A 19,996-nucleotide genomic window follows, 5' to 3' on the forward strand; every position below is an offset into this window, starting at 1 on the left:
TTATACAAAAAATTATAGCTGTCAGAATTCTAATTTATTAAAAATCAGAGTAAGAGACAGTCTCAATTGCATCGAAATCGATTTAGTAGTTTAATATATGGGTATGCCCATGCATTCAGACAAAGGATGTGAAGGAGAGACAATTCATATTAGTAAACAATTTTAACTTAAATTTTTGTTGGATGGTTTATTGCTAAATTATTATTACACCAAGCAAGCAAGACATGCTTCATCCATAGTTTTGGATAAAATACTCGTATAAAAGAATAGAATCACTTACATCTTCAACAACTTTATCCAGTATATCATCATCATCTCCACCGTTCATGAGACAATCTGTCAATGTGTTATGTGCCGCTAATGCTTGCACCATCAATTCGGGCTGTTCAATTCCCGGTTGCATAAACTTTGTTTCATCAGCCAATTCCTTAGCTCCGCCACCTCCGGCACGCATTTCCCAAAAATCGTGAGGATAACGACCACGCGCTTCATAATATGAACGACCAATTGTGTCTCGGAGACTTGCTAAAAAACATGAAAAAAAACTGTATAAATGTTTGTTCCAAGGCATTGGCTTTGAAACCATTCAAGTAGACATACTAAAAAATTCTAAAGTCTTGAAACTAAAAATTTAGTCTCTTAAGTCCTCAGGTGTGATCATGTTACTTTAGTTCAAAGATAGTTAAATTATTACTAATTTTGTATTAGAAATAACATATGTCTAATACAAACTAACTGTAAAAAAAACCTTTAGTGTATCTTAAAAATGGATAAATATTGTAAATGTTACAATAACAAATGGTATTTAAACTAACACAAGAACACATCAAATTTAGAAAGTAAATTAGATAGTTGACAACTGGAAACAAATGCTGTACTGTATCTGTCCCGCATTATGACCTATGTAACTAAACTTTATATGATAGCAAATACAAATAATATCTTACAATGATTATAAACTCCAGCATGGGCCAGCAAAAAATCTAAGATGTGTGGGGTACTATTCAATGGCAGCCTGTTTGAATGGTCTGCAGCCAGAACTGTACACACATTGATGGCAAAATCCTGTTCATTCGGCATAGGCGATAACAATGACAAGGTAAGCCTCTCTGATGGCCCCGCAAATTTTGGAGTGGTAGTTTTTAATTGTTCACCAGATGCTGGAAGAAAATAGTAAAATAAAATCATTAAATTACATAGTAAGAAACATCTCTAGGAAATATTATTTGATAGCCTAATTTTCATAATTATGTAATGCTACTACTAGCCTAGCATTTTACAAAATGACACATAAACAAGCATTCTAAAATGTCATTAAATGATTGTTATATATGTTGACCATATGGTTCTATCAGCTTAGAGGAAGAACAGAAGCTAGGCTAGATCTTGAACATTAAAACAAATTACCAGAAATATAAGTGCCACTACCAAAACTAATTCTAGGCATGCCGCTACGACTCCGTCTCGGATCTTCATCCATGTCATTATCATCATCCCTGCCTGGTGGACCTTTGGCTCGTTCATATCTTAAACACAAAGTACTTAAGTCAGCATAAAGTACCTCAGACAAAGAACTGGTCTCACATGAGATCAGAACAGGTATATCCTAAGTTTAATTACGATGGCGAAAAAATGCATATAGCTAGTAAGCTTCTTTTTAATTATGTATGTAAAATACCAAATAACTCTATAAAACATTGTTTTACAGGTTAATTCTCAACTGAGTTCGTGCATTCAAATCCTGGCTTTGCAACATTGGCTTATTCTATCTATATGCACTGTATCTTATAAGTATTTATTCTTGGTCATTTGAAGTGAACTTGAGAAGGAAAACACTGTAGGGAAACTAATGTTTGAAACTCAAAAATATAGGTATAAACAAAATAAAACTCTAACACATTTACACAATATGTGTTTTTCCATTCATCATCAGTGGCTTAAAAAACTTTGATGAGTTTTATATTATAGCATAATATGTACTCACTTTTCAAGATACATGCCATAAATCCTTCTTAAAAGTGTTGACCCATTTACACAAGGGTAGGGCAATTTGAGTAATCGTAGAAATGATTCCCATGTGTCTGTTTGATTGACCTTAAAAATATAATAGTTATAAAGTATTAAAAATATTATCATATTCATTTAATACTATTAGATCTGATCTGATCTGTATAGTACAGTACAGGACAATGAAATTAGATGAAAAGCTTAATTACGAAGTTTTAATTCATAGGAACATACTATAATAAATAATAAGACCTAGTTGACAACAAATGGTCATTCAAACTTACTCTACTCAAGCCACCTTTTTGTTGAACCGAGGAATAAAGTAAATATAAATCAATTTCAACACCATTCACTACTGGCACTCTGTATGGTATACTGAAACAAAACAAGATAGGTATAGATAGAAAATGTAATCTGAAACTACCAATATCGTATAGTATAGGGTAAAAATATTGCACTTTACTTACTTTTTACTTTCATTAAACTGCTTCAATTCTTTAAGAAAAGTTTCTTTGTCGTTAAGGTAATCCCTTGACTTGGTGTTTATTTGAGTCTTACCCATTTTTGTATTTATCTCTATTAGCGGCATCGCTGAGACGCTAAGCGTCGGCAGTCGATACCAAATTTGCACTTATTTTAATACTGTAACGATAACTTAAGTTTAGTAATCGATCAATAAGCCATGTTATAGAAAATAATTATTTAAACAATTTACAATCAAAAGAAATTCCAATAAATTTCAAAACTTATAAATAAGTTACTCGGAGAATTAGATTTGTAGCCGTAGGTTTACTTAACAGTTAACCGAGCTTCATTCTTTGACAGCTGACAGTGACACTAACACATGTAAGCAGTCTGTGCATCTAATTTCAAAATATATTTCAATCTGAAGACCGATTAAAATTTTCTAATCGCTTCTAATCCAAGTTAGGGTCTCTAATTAATTTATGCTGATAGCACTCAAAGATATAAAATATCTACGCTATCTATGCCCTAGTACAACCATGGATTAACATTACGATGATTTTTTAAGCGAAATCATTTGACTACATGAACAACCACTATCATGTTGTTTATTTTCGAAGACATGTTTAATTAGACCTAAATAATCCACAATGCAATATCTGGAAACAAGAATTTAACTAACATTTATATTTCCCATATTTCTTGTGACTGAAAAGAAGAAGAAGACTCTCTGGAAATATGGTGCAGGAGGAAAATGCTTAGACTTGCATGTACCGAATTACGTACGTACGTCACGATACTTCAAGAACTCAGTATTAAGCAGCGTTTGTTCTCAACAGTACAATCTCGCTTCCTTACATTCTTCGGACACGTATCTCGGCTTGTTGATCAGTCGATAGAACGCCTTGTTGTCTAGAAGATAAAGGCACTAGACCGGGCGGAAGGTCACCTACGTATTGTACTGACCAGATGAAGTCTGCTGTAGGAAGTTCACTCAATGAGTGCAGCAGGCTAATCTCTAATAGGCAGCGATGATGAAACGTGGTGAAGCGCATCACATCTGCCTCTGCTAATATTATTAATACATAGCGATCGCTACAGCTCTGCCAAGAGTGTACCGGATAAGAAGAAGAATCTGCAATGCTATAAATAATTAATAGTTAATCATATCTTAAGATTATTGATGTATTAGTGTCACGATACCTTAGTTGTAATAAAAACATAAAAATACAAAAAATTGATTTCTATATTTTTAAAACCAAAGCGAAGCTAATCTAGATTTCTTATGAAGTGCTTTTTTTTTAATTAGCTGTAATGTCAAAGATTTAAACGCTTTAATATGTTTGTATTTAATCACAACCACGTATCTTACTATGTCGTCCTTCCTAATAATCATTAGAGGTTTTCAGTAAAATTTGGGAAAATCTTGGGTAATATTTTTTTCTGAGAGGTCTCCTGTCAAAACAAATTGTACATTTAAAAGACTTCAATAATGTCCTTTATGTCAAAAGTTCAAAACATTAGCATGTGTTTTTAGGTTATTATATCCTAAAAATCAAATCCTATTTTTAACAAAAATTATAAACGTAATAAAATAGGGCAAAATGGTTAAGAAGAAAATTGATAATCGTATTCGTGTAATGATAGAAAATGGAGTTAAACTTGGCCACCGAACAATGATTTTACTTGTGGGTGATAAAAGCAGAGATCAAGTAAGTGAACTTAAATGTTTTTCATGAAAGACGACAATAACAGTAAATAATCAATTAGAAAGTTCTATAGATCGATTAAAGTCCTCACGAACCATACGAGTCCATTGTAACATGTCTACCTCTGCTCCTTTCAGGTACCGATTTTATATGATATGTTAGTGAAATCAACAGTCAAAGCAAGACCGACAGTGTTATGGTGTTATAAGAATAAGGATGAAGCCATTAGCAAGTAAGTATAGTTTTCATTGCATTTTGAATTAAAAATTGAATGCAACTACTTAATATAAATAATTTTATACAATTATTATATTGTAGTCATGGACGTAAAAGAGCAAAAAAAATAGCAGCAGGTAAATTGGAAGTGTCAGAAGAATCTCTGTTTGATTCATTCCGAGTAGCCACAACCATCCATGGAAGATACTATTCTGAAAGTCATGCTATGCTCGGACAGACTTATGGTGTTTGTGTATTACAGGTATCACAATTTATTTTAAGTTAACTTCTTTTTCCATTGGACAAGTTATTAAATGGTCTGAAATTAATATGTGGATGCAATAAAAAAAATATTATTTCTGTTAACATTAAATACTTTATCAAGAAATATTTGAAGTGAAGCTTAACTTAATTCTATTACAATTAATGAAAGTCTGTAATAATCTTAGTAGTAATAAGGTAAAATGATATAAATGTATTATTTATATTAATGTCTATGATAATGAAAGCCTTTTGTTAAACTTTATCTAATTTAACTTTATTTAACCAATTTCTGTAAAGTTGCATATAGTAGATCATTTTTCGAACAATAAGGTTATAAAGAAGTTTCACTTCTTACATGTGTACACTAGTACATGCACACATTTTTTATATTATTGTGTAATTTTATTCTAATTAATCTTAAGAATTATTATTAAGTATGTCGAACCAAGATGTAATATAAATATATCTATTACAGGACTTTGAGGCTCTAACACCAAATTTAATGGCAAGAACAATAGAAACTGTAGAAGGAGGTGGATTAATAATATTCCTATTGAAATCCATGAACTCATTACGACAGTTACACTCAATAACTATGGATGTGCATTCACGGTAAGATTTTATGTAGTATAAAACAAATTATATGCAATTATTATTTTCATATTTTGAAAATTCCCTTTTTTAATCAATTTTTTTATATTCAGGTTCAAAACGGAAGCACATGACACAGTTGTGAATAGATTCAATGAAAGATTTCTACTATCCTTGGCCGATAACCCCCGATGTCTGGTTTTAGATGATTCACTCAATGTACTGCCAATATCCTCTAAAACAGCACAAGTAGATCCAGTAAATGTAGCGCCAGAGGTAAAGTATATACAGTATTAGTATTTGTAATTTATATAACAAATATGTTTTAGTTTTGTATCCTAAACTTATGGACCTCTTATTCCTGTTTTGCTTGAGGCTTGAATATATCTGAAGATTTTTGTGCAAAAACGAATATGTCATACCAACAGTCTGCCAGAGTAAATTTGATGATTAGTTAAATGATCTTAATCCTAGGGATTGATTTGCTCCAGTTCAAACAACTTGTATAACTCAATACTTGGTGGCTAAAAAGAGTGGCGGAGAGTTTCTTGCCAGTTCTTCTTACCCGCTCTACGTACTTGACTTGCGAACGGGTAGTAAATGTAAATTTAGAACTAATTTAACTTCTTTTTGACCTTCATAAGTGTACTTGTTTACCTATATGAATAAAGATAGTTTGAGTTTGCATGCACTATTTCTAATGTTTGTTTTCCATATTTGTAAAAGTTTTATAGAAAAATTAATAGATGTACAGTTTTTGTACCAGTATTTCCTATTTTACTAACTGATGTGTGTCTGTGTTCTGCCCTTGTATTAACAAAGATCCTCTTTGCAGAAAGTAAATCCAAAACTGACAGAACTAATACAATCACTATCAGACAGTCCACCGGCAGGACCGTTGGTTGCGTTATGTAGAACGTATGATCAAGCAACCGCGTTAATAGCACTCATAAATACATTAGCAGACAAACAGTCTAGGTATGAAGAATTTTTATTTCGCTTATTAACGAAAGATTTCTTTAGTTAATAGTAGACAATAGCCATTTAATGCGTGAAGGTTTTCGGTTAAGGTTTGGTTTGTCCCAACTTGGATATAATTAGCGCTCTAAGATGCAATATGTATAATAATAATAATTAGCATCTTAAATCGATTAATTTGAACAGATCTAATTTTTAATGTATTGAATTAATTACCAACGGATTTTGGTCAGTGACGTTTTTGTTTGACCATTTTTTTTCCTCCGATTTGTCCGACTACCACGATAAAGTCTTTTAGTCTAATTTTACGCCTTAATATATGACTAAAAAATATTTCGAAATAAATAACCTATCAATAATTTCTACACTCTCCTATTTGCTTTACCATTAATTTTTTACATGACTTGAGTACGTTTCGTACGTAAGAGAGACATTTATATTCGTTAAAAAAGTTTTTTTTTAATGTGTGATGATTCTTATACTCAGACAGACTGCCAAAATTGTAAATGTCCATGTTCTTAATAAGTCCTTCTAATAATTGTTTGTTTTATAAAAATATATTGTTTTTCAGACCGCCGCACTGCCTTACAGCCAGTCGTGGTCGTGGTAAGTCAGCATGTTTAGGCCTGGCCGTTGCGGCTGCGGTGTCTCTGGGCTATGTTAACATCTACGTCACGTCTCCACACCCGGAGAACTTGATTACGTTGTTTGAGTTCGTCCTCAAGGGTCTCGATGCCTGCTTGTACCAGGAACACATAGATTACAATATAGTTCGATCAACGAACCCAGATTTTAAGAAGGCCATTGTGAGAGTCAACGTTGCGAGAAATTCGCGGCAGACTATTCAGGTAATAATAATAATAATAGTGTTTAATATATTTTTGCGAATACTCGCTATGACCAAGGCTTGCAGCGCCATTATTTTTACTTGTTTTAAATGTATAGATTATATATAGATAGAACAAAGAGGACTTTATTTGTTATAAGAATAATATTAAAACATGATAGAAATATGGTTGTGTCAAAATTGATCTAACGCTTGTCTCCACACTAGGGAGCCGCTGTTTTGAGTAACTAGATTATACTTATTCCGTGATACATGAAGTATGTTTGAAACATTGTTTTTAAGAATGGGGAATAAGGTCGCACAGCGTCCGGCACAAATATTTGTTGTGGTTGACTCACTCAAGCGATCAATAACCAATTGTGCGCGAATATTTGAGCGACTGCGCACAACTGAATTTGTGTGCGCGCACACGGTATTCGTGTCGACACGCATACGCTCGTGATCAAGAATATATTAGCATCCATATTAGCAACTGTCGGCATAAAATATACAAGTTTGCAACACTCCGCGTTACACACAGTATTGCTGGTGGAGACAGAAGCCTTCTCTTATTTATTTAGGAACATTTTGTGCAAAACAAAATGCCGTACGCTAGCTTGGTGGATTACGTACCCTTAGTGTTACATCTAATCAAAAATCTAAGAAAAATCGGTGTCCTACCTTAAGTATGCGTGAATTAGTATGTGAATGGCTATGTGTGCAGATAATGCACTATATTTGAGAGTTGTTACAAGCATGCGCTGTGTCTGTGATAATTTTTGGGACCACAGTCATGCCGAAATAAAACGCATTGCTTACAAATGTAATATTATTAATGAAGAATTATATTTCTTCATTGCTATTGCTGCTATTCTATATATATTTTTTAATCTCTGGCATTAAGTGTCCATGGGCGGCGGTATCGCGCTAAAGTTTTCTAGTATTGTGTGTAAAATAAAATATATTTTCTTGTAACTACAGTACATAACCCCAGACGACCACTCGTTGCTATCTGCTGCTGACCTGGTACTTGTGGACGAGGCGGCTGCCATTCCCCTGGAACATGTGGCTGCTGCAGCCACCAAGGCTCCTTTAGCTCTTCTATCTTCGACAGTTTCAGGCTATGAAGGAACTGGACGGGCTCTATCTTTGAAACTCTTCGCACAACTACAAAATGAACACAACGCGCCTCCACCGGTAAGTTGACTCTCAAATTGGGTTTTATTGGAGTAAAATAAGTTTTATGTTTATCAGTGACTAAGTATTGTGTAAAATTTTTATATATGTAATAAAAAAATTTTTTTTGATCAATTCAATTTTTAAGTATTTTATATTTTTCAAATTAAAAATTTACTCAACAATGAAGTATCATGCTACAACTAAAAAAAATTAAAATCAAAAATACTTTTTTAACCAATTTAAGCTTTACAACGTGCGTGATCACGGTTACCGAACACGCACGCTGTGAAGCAGAAAGCGAACCGTCGGAAAAAATTAAAATGATGTAAAATTATTATAAGTTTATAATAATAATACATAGCTTGAATCTGTTTATAAAGTGTTTTCTTAATGTGTACAAGCTATGTTAACAAAAGACAATACTATAATACATAGCTTCAATTCGTTAAAAAAGTGTTTTGTTTAAATGTGTAAAAGTTATGTTAGTAAAAAACAAAAAATAATTATAGTAAAATTGTATAGTAGTCAGTTTTGAAATAATTTTAACGATCTCTATCTCCATTAAGCGACGCTCCGAGTACATTTAATGACAGTCTCTATGTCTTCAGGCGTAAAATGCTGTAGCCACAGATGATCCGTGACCAATAGTGACAATTGCAAAGTAGTACTACTAAAATGTTTAAGTTATTTTCTCTTTATCATTGTAATGTTTCCCTGTAAATGTTGTGCACACTTGTCATTGATGCACACGCATGTTTGTTTTTGTGCGTGTTCTCTGTAATTATTTGTATGTGTTTTGTTAGTGTGCCTTTAAAATAAATAAATTCATTATAAGTTTCATGAAAATCGGTTCACTAGTTTATGAGATATTCACGCAATTCTGGGACATAGAATACTTAACCTATCTATGTGAATAAATAATTTCGTCATATTTATCCAAGTAGACAAGATTATGGAGTAGATAAAATAACAGCCATTTTAAATTAATTAATTAATTTAATGTTTTGTTACGTTTACAAAAATAATACATACATACATATGAGCATCCAATACCAAGCCACCAAGCGCACTGACTCACGTACCACTCGCAGGTTATCTGCGTGCACGTACGCGCGAAACATGCAGGACCAGTTTTTCATAGTGCTGGCAAGTAACGAATAAAAATAAAAGAAATATAGATATATATATATAAATAAATATATAGATATATATATATATATATATATAGATATATATATATATATATATATATATATATTATTTTGTTATTTATAAATAATAATTTTATTTATTTTCCCCCATATAACATTTACAACAATATATGCTACAAAAATATTTTTATTTTTCTAGATCAAACTAGAAGAACCCATTCGTTATCGTGCCGGTGACCCAATAGAGCGTTGGTTAAACTCCGTCCTCTGTCTGGAGGCGCCTCCGCCATCGCCAGGCGCAGGAGCTCCACCCCCTGCCGCCTGCGAACTGTTACGCGTGAACAGAGATGCCTTGTTTTGCTACCATAAGGCTGCTGAAGCATTCCTCCATAGGCTGGTTGCTATTTATGTGTCTAGTCATTATAAGGTACAGTTTTTACATAATTATATAATAATCATACAGTAAGTATTATATTTTTGAACTATTCTTGTGTTGGCCTTAGTGGCTTTAACATGCAACTCTTATTCCTGAGGTCGTAGGTTCGATCTCTTTCTGTGCACTAATGTACGCTTTTAATATTCGCTCGAACGGTGAAGGAAAATATCGTTAGGAAACCGGCTTGCCTTAGACGCAAAACGTTGATTGCGTGTGTCAGACACACGAGGCTGTTCACCTATTAGATTGACATATGATCATGAAACAGACACAGAAATCTGAGCCCCAAACCTAAAAAGGTTGTTGCGCCACTGATTTATTTTATTTTTAATTACTTACAATAATGATATAATAATAGTAATTAATTTTCTCTTCAATCTAAAGATCTTTCAATCAGTAATCTTACATAAGTTAAAAAAAATATTTTTTCTTTGAAAATCGGTTTTCAATTTCATATTAAAAATTCTTTAATACATGAGGAAACCTATATGATAATTGACTTCATTTTTTTTAAATTAGAACAGTCCGAACGACCTCCAACTACTGGCAGATGCGCCTGCGCACTGCCTCTTCGTATTACTCGCGCCGACTCCACCAAAAGCCACCTCCATGCCAGAAGTACTGTGCGTCATACAGCTGTGTCTTGAAGGGAATTTGTCTGACAGGTCAGTACACATACAGTGAAAACTGTTTACGACGACATCGTTAGAACAACATACCGGTTATATTGACCAAAATCAAAGAATGCATTCTATTGTATTATGTACTTAATAACAACGTCATCGTCTCTTACTGTATTAAAATATGTTATTTATTTTCAATACTTATTTTTATTTGTACATCTTTCTGAGTTTTCTGTTTTATGACCGTTGATTCGTTATTACTACAATTTTTAAAGAACGACTCGTACTTCTGTTACGCACGAATGATTTAAAAAATTCGTGAAAATGTATATTTTTCATATACATATAGTCTATATGTTATAACTATTTTTCTCCAGATCGGTAAAAGACAGTCTCGGACGCGGTCGCAAAGCCGCTGGAGACCTTATACCATGGAACATTTGTGAACAATTCGGTGATAAGGACTTTCCAAAGTTGTCTGGAGCCAGAATTGTAAGGATCGCCACACATCCCTCGTATCAACGGGTACGTGATTGTTTGTACGTAGTTTTACTAACGCGTTTGAACATATTTACAAGTTCGAGTGTTAGCAGGGTTAAAGTATTCTGAAGGACGTTTCAACCCCGGCTTGAAAAAAATAACTTAATCTTATAATATTTAGTCTTATCTTACTTTTAGTTACAATTTGGCCATGCATGGGCTGTAAATAAATAAAATTTTCGTTATATATGCACAATTATAGAATAAAATACGAAACTTAAATACCTTACGGAAACGGGCATATCCGGTAATTGTTTATTACACTTATTTTCGTCACCGAGTAACGAAATGGCTTATAAGCGATAAGGTCGACCTTTTGATGGTTTATAATGAGGGGCAGATATTTTTGTGTCTATCGTTTTTCTTTATAGGAAAATGCCTCGCGTTAATAAAATATTAATTGGAATTTAAACAAAAATAAGAATACATCGTTTTCCGATAAAAAAATTATATTAGGCCATATATAAAGGAGTCTACGAAAAAGCTACATTATTTTTGTTACTATACTTACTATAACATTTGTTAGGTATAAATTAACCTCAGTAATATTATTGAGTACGTTTATATTAAGCAAATAAAAAATATGATTTACTTACTGAGACAAACATTTCTTCGAAATTTGACCTTTGCACTAAAACTAAGAAAAATGTTTAGTATTGACTTTTTTGCTCATTGTTATTATAAGGTATATATAGTTTTAAGCAAATTTTAATTAAAAGCTGGGTTTTCCTTTCAAAGGATTAATTTAGTTAGTGAAATTGATTTATATAACGCCAATTAAACAAAAAACACATTTCTTCGAAATTTTATATCTAGCGAACTATTTTAGATGGGTTATGGCAAGCGTGCCTTACAACAACTGGCCGCATACTACTCCGGTGACATACCATGCCTTGATGAAGTAGCCAGTGATGGTGATGATGAGCAGAACGGACCCAATGAATCGCTTCACACGGAGACCATTGTACCTAGGTAACCATGACATATGTCACATTCTCAATACATTGTTATTCGTCATGATTAAATTTTACTATATATAAAATTATACTGATATCTTGAAAACTTGAAAAAGTGTTTTAGAGAAAATTGTGATCAGACATACATATATTTTCGAGTTCTTAAATATGATCCAAGTCGGTGAAAAAAAAAAACTCTTTTCCAGGGCAAAACCACCGACCCTTCTACGTCGTTTAACAGAAGTAAAGGCTGAGCATTTGGACTATTTGGGTACCAGTTTTGGACTAACAGAAAATCTCCTGAAGTTTTGGAAATCACAGAAATATGTTCCGGTATATTTAAGGTATATTTTATTTTATTATATTTAAATATATATATATGTCGCAGTAAAGTAGTTAAATCAGAGAGTTAATTGAATCTCTAGACGGTTAATTAAACATCGATATTCAATCAAGTCGCTAGCATTTTGATTTCAATACCGATGCCTGACCGAAAGCCAGCGTGTTGATTAACAATGTATAACAAGGTGGTAAAACAAACTATGCCATGATTATTTCATTTGTTATTTCAATGTGATCGTGAAGAACTGAGAGGTTGGAAATTCCGTGTTCTGCTTTATTGTAAATAGGTTAGGTTAGTCTTGTTCCCTAGGAACGTATAGAAAACTCGTTAAACGTTTCGTTCACTCACTTTTCTGACGGAACTTTAGCGACTTCAAAGAATATCTGTCTTGAGATTCAATTAACTCTCTGATTTAACTACTGCGACATAAAAATTGCGTATGTATACATGTAATACCACATTGGAATTAAGACTAAATTCTAATGTTTTGTAAATTAAATGTGGTAACACCTTACTTATTAGTAACATCGTAATTTTTGGCGATTTGTCTTAAAGACGAATACAATAATAATTATATAGACAAGTGTTGGTCTAGTGGCTTCAGCGTGCGACTCTCATATCGGTCGGTTCGATCCCCGTCTGTGTTTTGGACTGTCTATGTGCGCATCGCTCATCGTGAGAATACCAACATCACTGCAATCCAAAAATAGACGCTATGTGTGGAAATGACTTGTCTATGAAATGAAAATGTTCAAAGGAACGTGGATAATCCATAAAGAGTTGTAGCGCAACTGGATAATTTAATTAATCTAAACAAATATCCCAAAATACCACACCTACACTTCCATACAAAGATTGTAATACACTGGAGTCTTCTCTGACCTCCGTTAACCTTTTCTTCATATTTACAGTCAAAAATCAAACGACTTAACGGGCGAACACTCGTGTATAATGCTTCGATCGATGGGAGATACGTCCTGGTTGGCCGCCTACAGTGTTGACTTCAAAAAGAGATTTTCCCGACTTTTGGGGAGATCTTTTAGAAAGCTTCCCGCCGCGTTGGCACTCTCTACTCTTCTCAATGACAGCGTCAAAATTGAAAAGCCTCGTAAGTTTTATTCATATTTACACTTAGTAAAGTAGATAACTTAATTATAATCAAAGATTACCATTTAGTTTTTTATGACTTTTGTGTATTTTTGGAACTATTTTTTTATTTATTTATTTCGTTTTCGTACAGCTTTCATAAATTGTATATTACATGAAAACAATGGTAGTAAACGTATAGCCAAAGATGGATTGGATGGATTTTATAACGTCATAAAATACAAGTCGTTATATAAAGTTAGTATTTAGTGACTTTCATGAAATTTCGTCTAAAATGGTAGCGGCCATCTTGTTAATTCTAGAATTTATCGAAGTTTTATATTAATAGAATACTAATAATATTTTTTTAACATTCCAGTAGCAACAAAAGAGCTTATAGAGCAACATCTCTCTGGGCACGACCTCTCTCGAGTAGAGTCGTACTGTCGGCAACAAGCCGACTACAGGCTGATCACAGATCTCATAGCACCTCTGGCATATCTCATCTTCCACACGAAGATCTCACTCAAATTGGATGCTGTACAACAGGTGATACTTACATTTTTATATTTTACTTGAGTTTTCAACTTTTTAATTATATAAAAAATGCTAGTAGTTCTGATTGATGTTTTCGTAAAATAAAATGTTAGAGATATATTTTTAATTTAGAAGAAAGAGCAATGTTACAGAGGAGTCATACCCAATTTTAAATATATTTAAAAATCGACCATACGAGGACCTTAAAGGCCGGCAACGCACCCTAAATTGTGTGGCCGGAAACGCCGACCATAGCCTACGGGACGTCCCGTAGGCTTGTTGCCCCAAATAAATGAGAAATAACGTAATTATCAAGAATTTCTGTAAAATTGTTACTTTAGATTATGTTAATGGGGCATGGGGCAAGACATCTCTGCAGTTTGATGGATATATCTTTTTTTTAATTGAAGGTACTTTTCATAGCGATGGGCTTCCAAATGAAAGACGTAGACGACATCGCATCGGAGCTCGGCCTCCCCGGTTCCCAGATTTTAGCGAAATTCTACGAAGCGTGTAAAAAGATAAATTCAGCACTCAACGTTATATTGGAAAATACCGTCGCCAAGGAAATCGGTATCGATGATAAAACCGCTGACGTCAGCACTGGAGGACCCATCAAACAAAGCCTCCAAGACGAGTTATCGAAGGCGGCCAAGGTATTTGCCGTTTGCTCTTTGGTTTATTTTTTATGGAGGAGAATTAAATGATTGTATGGAAATGTGTTTTAATAACGCGACAAGTGTTTTGTTAATAATTGCTTCTTTCGTATGTAAAAAGTATATTATTCCATAGGCAGGATTCGAACGAACGACCTAAGGTTCTATCTCGGCTATAAAAAGATGACGATGCGCTTTAAAAAAAGCAATATTTGACATTTCAAATAAATATTTCTCTAGAGCTATTGATTGGTTAATCTCCAGTCCAAGATGTAGTGAACTACATCAAGATATTTGTTATTAAATTTCCCCATAAGAGTATAATTTTTGGAACGAGATCCCTTATCGCGCGTTGCTAAAGGTGGCAAGACGGAAAAAAATTAAGACCAAAAGTTGTAACGACACTTTTTGCTATAGTTGTAAGCCGTGCGGCGTGCGCGTGCTCTCACTCTCTTTTTCTCTTTCTCTTATAGAAAACAAGCCAGTTATTTTCGTTTCGTCTTTCTATTTTGCATTGAACAGTGTTGCGACGAGTATTTTTATTACTAAAATTGAGCCTACTGATTGAGTTTATATTACATTATATTTGTCTATAATAATAAAAAAATATTATAACTTTAAAAATGTTATTACAATTCCTTCACTATTTAAGCGAAAGAAACTTCGTTCCATCCGGGTGTCCCTTGACACGTCTCAAGTTTTTGTTGTACATAAATGTCTCAGTTCATCTTAGCCGACTTATTTATTAGTTCGATTTGTATGTGTGATATTGTAAGAAATGATTGAGTATGATGTGTTTAGGCTTCCAAATGTGTGTATACGTAAGTGTGCTATTTGTGTGTTCGCAAATTTCAGCAAGCTACAAGTCTCGATTGATTTCTTTCGTAATTCTAACAAAAACTATATATAAAAAAATACAATTACACTAAAAATATAGCCAAAGATGGAATAATTAATATTTACAAAAGGAAAAAAGAATAAAAATTATTTAATATATTCAACTAAGTAATACCTAGTTTGGCTATGATACGTGATGGTGTAAAAGTGAGGATATGTACGGGAAGGTGTGTATGTAGAGTATGCTCGTGATTTGATACCACCTTAAGGGATACTACCAAGTTTCATCAAATTCTGTTTGGTAGTTAAGATTTCCATGTAGTTCCTTTTCAGTTAGAGTTAGAATTATTAAAATAATTACATAAAAGTTCACTGTAATATTTTATTTATTTATATTTGATATTTTACGTACGTGTTTAACTAGTTCTTTCAAAATGTATTCATGTTTGCAGGAGTTGGAACGCAAACAACGCAAAGAGTTGTCCCGACTCATGGGAGAGGATCTCGCTCAGTATAGGATCAAGGGAAGTGATCTGGATTGGGGCCAAGCACTTACCACGTCCAATCAAAAGCATCTAGTTTCTGTCAAAAGGTATACAAAATGATATACTACTAAAAAAAATTTTTTTTGATGTATGAAGATAATTTTTAGTATACTAATCTATCTACTATAGATATCGTAGTCATTTCTACTTTCAAAAAGGTAATGAACCAAGAATAATTATATCTGTTCTGTTTCATATAACTGTTAACTTATTTTATAAATGTCAAATTAGTTTTAACTGCCTATGGAAAGTTAAAACCATGGTAGGATTGTGTTAGAAATTTTCTGAATGGAGGAATAGGTTTTCTCTTCTCACAAGACCGTTCCATCTCCTACTGAAGTCGACGCATTATGAACTGAGGATTTGAGTCGAAAACCATATGTATCTGTCTGTCTCGCTCGCACTTACAGGTCTTATGGTAATAAGAATTGTAGAGGTGCATATCGATATGCTACATTATGTTAAGTATTAATAGGAATAATTTTTCGCTATGTGAAAATACAAGTTTTAATTTGTAAGATAAAATGTTTGTTTCGACGTAATCATAGAGAAACTATTATAATGTGGCCTGAATCGGGCCGTTTTTATCTTTTCTAGGGATTTTTCTTAGTTCTTCAAAAATTCTCCTCCGTATGTTCTCCATCTGTGTCATCTTCCTGTAGGTTGATTATCAGAGGTGGTGCTTCATCTCTTAGAATAGGTTTCCTTAATTCCTTATCCTAGACATCGCGCGTATAATATAGATTTTTACTTTTTATGTAAACTTATTGCCTTTGTGTCTGACACGTTCATAGTGCAACTTTAATGTTTTAGTAAATTGAATTTATTCAATATATTACTTGGTCATAGGTTAATTAATTGATTAAATATTATTTTATTATTTTAGTGGTGAAAAGCGCCTCGGCGATGATAGCAAAGAGATCGATGACTTAATAGAGTCACACGGGAACAAGAAGAAAAAGAAGAAACATGTTAGGAATAAAGATTAGATAAATAAACTTTAATCTTCTAATTGGGTTTTATTAACTCCGTTTTGTTTTTTGAACAGGCTTTTCACACTCAATTGCCTAACTTTATATTAAAATCTTTTCACATAAGGAAATTTATGTTCCAAGGACGATTTCAGATTTCATGAAATAAAATTTTCTGATGAGTGTATATTTATAATCGTGAGTAATATACGTAATATCGACAATTTTTTCAATAATTTTTGACGACTTCTTTAAGGCCCGATGTACACGGCAAAACAATAAGAAGTTTTTGTTCTCTCTTATTCATTAAATTAAATTACAAGTGTAAAAACCTAGTACCGAGTGTGACCTCTTGCTAAATCACATCTTGAAACCTTCTGGGCATACTTTCCACGATGTTTTTAATAAAGATTTGAGGAGTACGTTCCTACTCTTCTGCAATGACTCTTATTAGCTCCATGTCTTGTGGAGCAGGACTTCGAGCTGGCGAATCTAAACTATGGTTCCCTACTTCTTCCGCGTTGCCAGAACGGAGCCGGCGAGCATTGTTGTCTATAAAAATGGAATCCTCATCAACAGCAGACAATGCGGGGTATGCTACGATTTCTTTTGTATATGAATTTAATGTTCCATTTCAAAATTAAAAATAAAAATCATTTATTCATTTAGATAACACTATGTAGACTTAGGAACGTCAAAAACAGAAATGTATGTGAAATGCTTCTAATTTTACATTTACTGCCAGTTCTCAAATCAAGGGCGTAGAACAGAAGAGAAGAACTGGCAATGAACTCTGCCACTCTTTTTAATCGCCAAGTTTTTGTTTTACATAGCAGTTGTAAGGAGCTGCAACCGTTACACCATGTTCCACATGACATCTTAAGTAATAAATAATAATAAAATAAATTAAAAACAAAGATTTTTCCTCTATCAGCAGGAGGCATGGTGAAATAGGAGCACGAACTTACATTCACGTGGGAACAAAACGCAAATACGTAGTCGAAATATCTAATATCACCGCATACACGAATTCTAGTACGACTTGTCACCTACTTGCACTGGTTCAGGAGTATGACGCATATTTAGAGAGACAACCCAACGCATGGACGCCGCCATAAGCAATGACATTTACGAGCATGACGATCCTTGAAATGTAATAATAATACTAATTATACGGAAATAATTCGATACCACATGGATCACGGTTTGTTCCCACTTGACATTAAAACAGTCGTGGACGAACGGCCCAGAGTCTGTCGGTCTGGAAATGCAGCCGAGAGATTCAGTCGCGTTACATATTTATTACCTGTACTAGAGCAATTCATATACAAGCACTAGGAGCTTTTAAATATTCATTTATATTATAATATTTGTATATCACTAGGGATTTTGTTGAAAAAACTAATACAATTGCCTTGGAAAGAATTATTCGTTTTATGCAGCCTTGTGGTTGGTGCGCTAATTTTGTCTTTATTCCAAGTACTATAATTATGGAAGCTACTATTCTTTTAAAAGATATCTATTTTTTTCCACACATACAAAATATTCTCATAAATCTATTGACTTGTCAAAGTCAAAATATGTAATTCTTTAAACTTCCTTTGGAGTGACTTCCGTGGCGATAATTCGCAGATCGCTTTTATAACCCGGTTTAGCACTACAAATATCGATTTAATGTCAGCTGCATTACCGCACAAAATAACATCATGTGGCACACTATGAAAATAGCATTGTGTCATATAATGTTATTTCGTGCAATAATATAGGATTATAGGATTCCGATTAAATAGGATTCCGTGATGGACACAGTCAAAATCCTTTGATAAATCTCAAAAAAAGTCAATGGCATCATGAGAATTTATCCAAGCTTTTAAAATCTCGGAACTTATTTTAATGCCAGCATCGGATGTGGAGCGACCTTTTGTAAAACCATACTGCTGGTTGCATCTGTTTGTTATTATTGAAGTGTATAAATAATTGATCAAGAATATTTTTTTCAAAAATTTTACTTAATGCCGGCAGCACAGATATGGGTCTAAAATTTGTGGGGTCAGAAGTGCTGCCCGTTTTGAATAACGGTGTGATTTTACTTAGCTTCATCTGGTCTGGAACTGGACTTCACAATCTATACATTTATTAAATATTATAGCTAACTCTGCACTGAACGCATTGATTACTGATTGTAAAATTAATACAGACACCCCAAAGATGTTTAGTTAGTTTTTTTTTTTATTTTCGTTGTTTAAGTCATTGCAGCTAATGCGGCTAAATATAAACTCATGATTGCATATAGGAACATTCTTTTGCAATAATAAAAGAGCGGGTGATAGTGAAGAATTTAGAACGTTCGTCGTATTCAATGGAATGTTAGTAAAAAACTCTTCAAATGCAGAGGCTACTTCCCAAAACATAACGGAGCTTCTGCCATAAGGCATCCTCCTTCATTCCTTTGAAACCCATTTCCGCATGGCGTTTCCGCGGTCTTAGCAGCACTTTATCAGAAAACAATATTTTATTCCAGTCCATGAAGCACCGTTTCAAGCAAAATGAAGTCGACCAACACGGTGCTGATGGAGTAATGTAGGGCCCCGGGCGTAACTTCTTATATTTGAAGTCAAAATCCTCTTGACCGTCTACAACCTAACTTCTTCTCCTTTTACTTCTTCAGGTCCAGACTTTACGCCTTACGATTCGCTACAAAGCGGTCATCTCTATGTTCTGTGCATCGTTTTTCACCGAAGCGGTCTCTTGATACCGTTGCCTTGCCGTTAAGTCCTCTGGACAGTTGAAAGGTTCACATTCAGCCGCTGAGTCAAAAGTTTGCAAACAACCTTCTTCAAGTAGCGTAATAATATTTTCTATTGTTATCGGTTTAAAAGAATTATCAAAAATTGCCAGAATTTACTTTATGCGTTGTGCTTTACGCGATTATAAGTATACAGTCTACGTCTGACAATTAAATTACATTTAATTAACTAAAATCGACGTCAGAATGTAAATTTCTTTACGCGCCCGTTTTTTTGCAAAAAAGTATATTTTCTGGGACACTAAGTACATGTTCACGATTTAAAATAATGAAT

General features: G+C 33.5%; 2 protein-coding genes across 10 annotated transcripts in view; one reads left to right on the forward strand and one right to left on the reverse strand.

The window, feature by feature from the left end:
• Positions 1-2,795, reverse strand: part of LOC123708219 (AT-rich interactive domain-containing protein 2) — a 28,872-nt gene extending 26,077 nt beyond the window's left edge. For 6 of the 9 annotated variants that reach the window (XM_045658837.1, XM_045658855.1, XM_045658829.1 and 3 more), the window contains exons 1-6: positions 2,475-2,762; positions 2,292-2,382; positions 1,985-2,094; positions 1,408-1,526; positions 948-1,160; positions 281-525 (exon numbers count right to left, since the gene is read on the reverse strand). In XM_045658837.1, coding sequence (XP_045514793.1) covers positions 281-525; positions 948-1,160; positions 1,408-1,526; positions 1,985-2,094; positions 2,292-2,382; positions 2,475-2,596 — 900 coding nt within the window. In that variant the 5' untranslated portion in view covers positions 2,597-2,762. Of the gene's footprint in view, positions 1-280; positions 526-947; positions 1,161-1,407; positions 1,527-1,984; positions 2,095-2,291; positions 2,383-2,474 lie in introns of all 9 variants that reach the window. The other 3 variants (XM_045658812.1, XM_045658820.1, XM_045658845.1) reach the window with 3 other exon arrangements.
• Positions 2,796-3,981: 1,186 nt separating this feature from the next.
• On the forward strand, positions 3,982-16,957 carry LOC123711941 (RNA cytidine acetyltransferase). The gene is made up of 18 exons (XM_045664818.1): positions 3,982-4,184; positions 4,319-4,413; positions 4,500-4,659; positions 5,137-5,273; positions 5,366-5,528; positions 6,088-6,230; positions 6,802-7,078; positions 8,038-8,253; positions 9,586-9,813; positions 10,342-10,487; positions 10,823-10,970; positions 11,815-11,957; positions 12,148-12,285; positions 13,196-13,392; positions 13,750-13,919; positions 14,318-14,563; positions 15,853-15,992; positions 16,832-16,957. Exons 1-18 carry the CDS (start codon positions 4,077-4,079, stop codon positions 16,932-16,934), a joined length of 2,958 nt encoding a protein of 985 aa, XP_045520774.1. The 5' UTR covers positions 3,982-4,076; the 3' UTR covers positions 16,935-16,957.
• Positions 16,958-19,996: the final 3,039 nt, after the last annotated feature.

Source organism: Pieris brassicae, chromosome 1, assembly GCF_905147105.1.
Source record: "Pieris brassicae chromosome 1, ilPieBrab1.1, whole genome shotgun sequence".
Classification (NCBI taxonomy): Eukaryota; Metazoa; Arthropoda; class Insecta; order Lepidoptera; family Pieridae; genus Pieris; species Pieris brassicae.

Excerpts from the sequence above, each read along its gene's own strand:
- LOC123711941 (XM_045664818.1), top strand. The coding sequence starts at position 4,077 with ATGGTTAAGAAGAAAATTGATAATCGTATTCGTGTAATGATAGAAAAT. Across the intron at positions 4,660-5,136 it reads ATGGTGTTTGTGTATTACAG|GACTTTGAGGCTCTAACACC; the intron begins GTATCACAATTT and ends TATCTATTACAG. Across the intron at positions 5,274-5,365 it reads ACTATGGATGTGCATTCACG|GTTCAAAACGGAAGCACATG; the intron begins GTAAGATTTTAT and ends TTTTATATTCAG.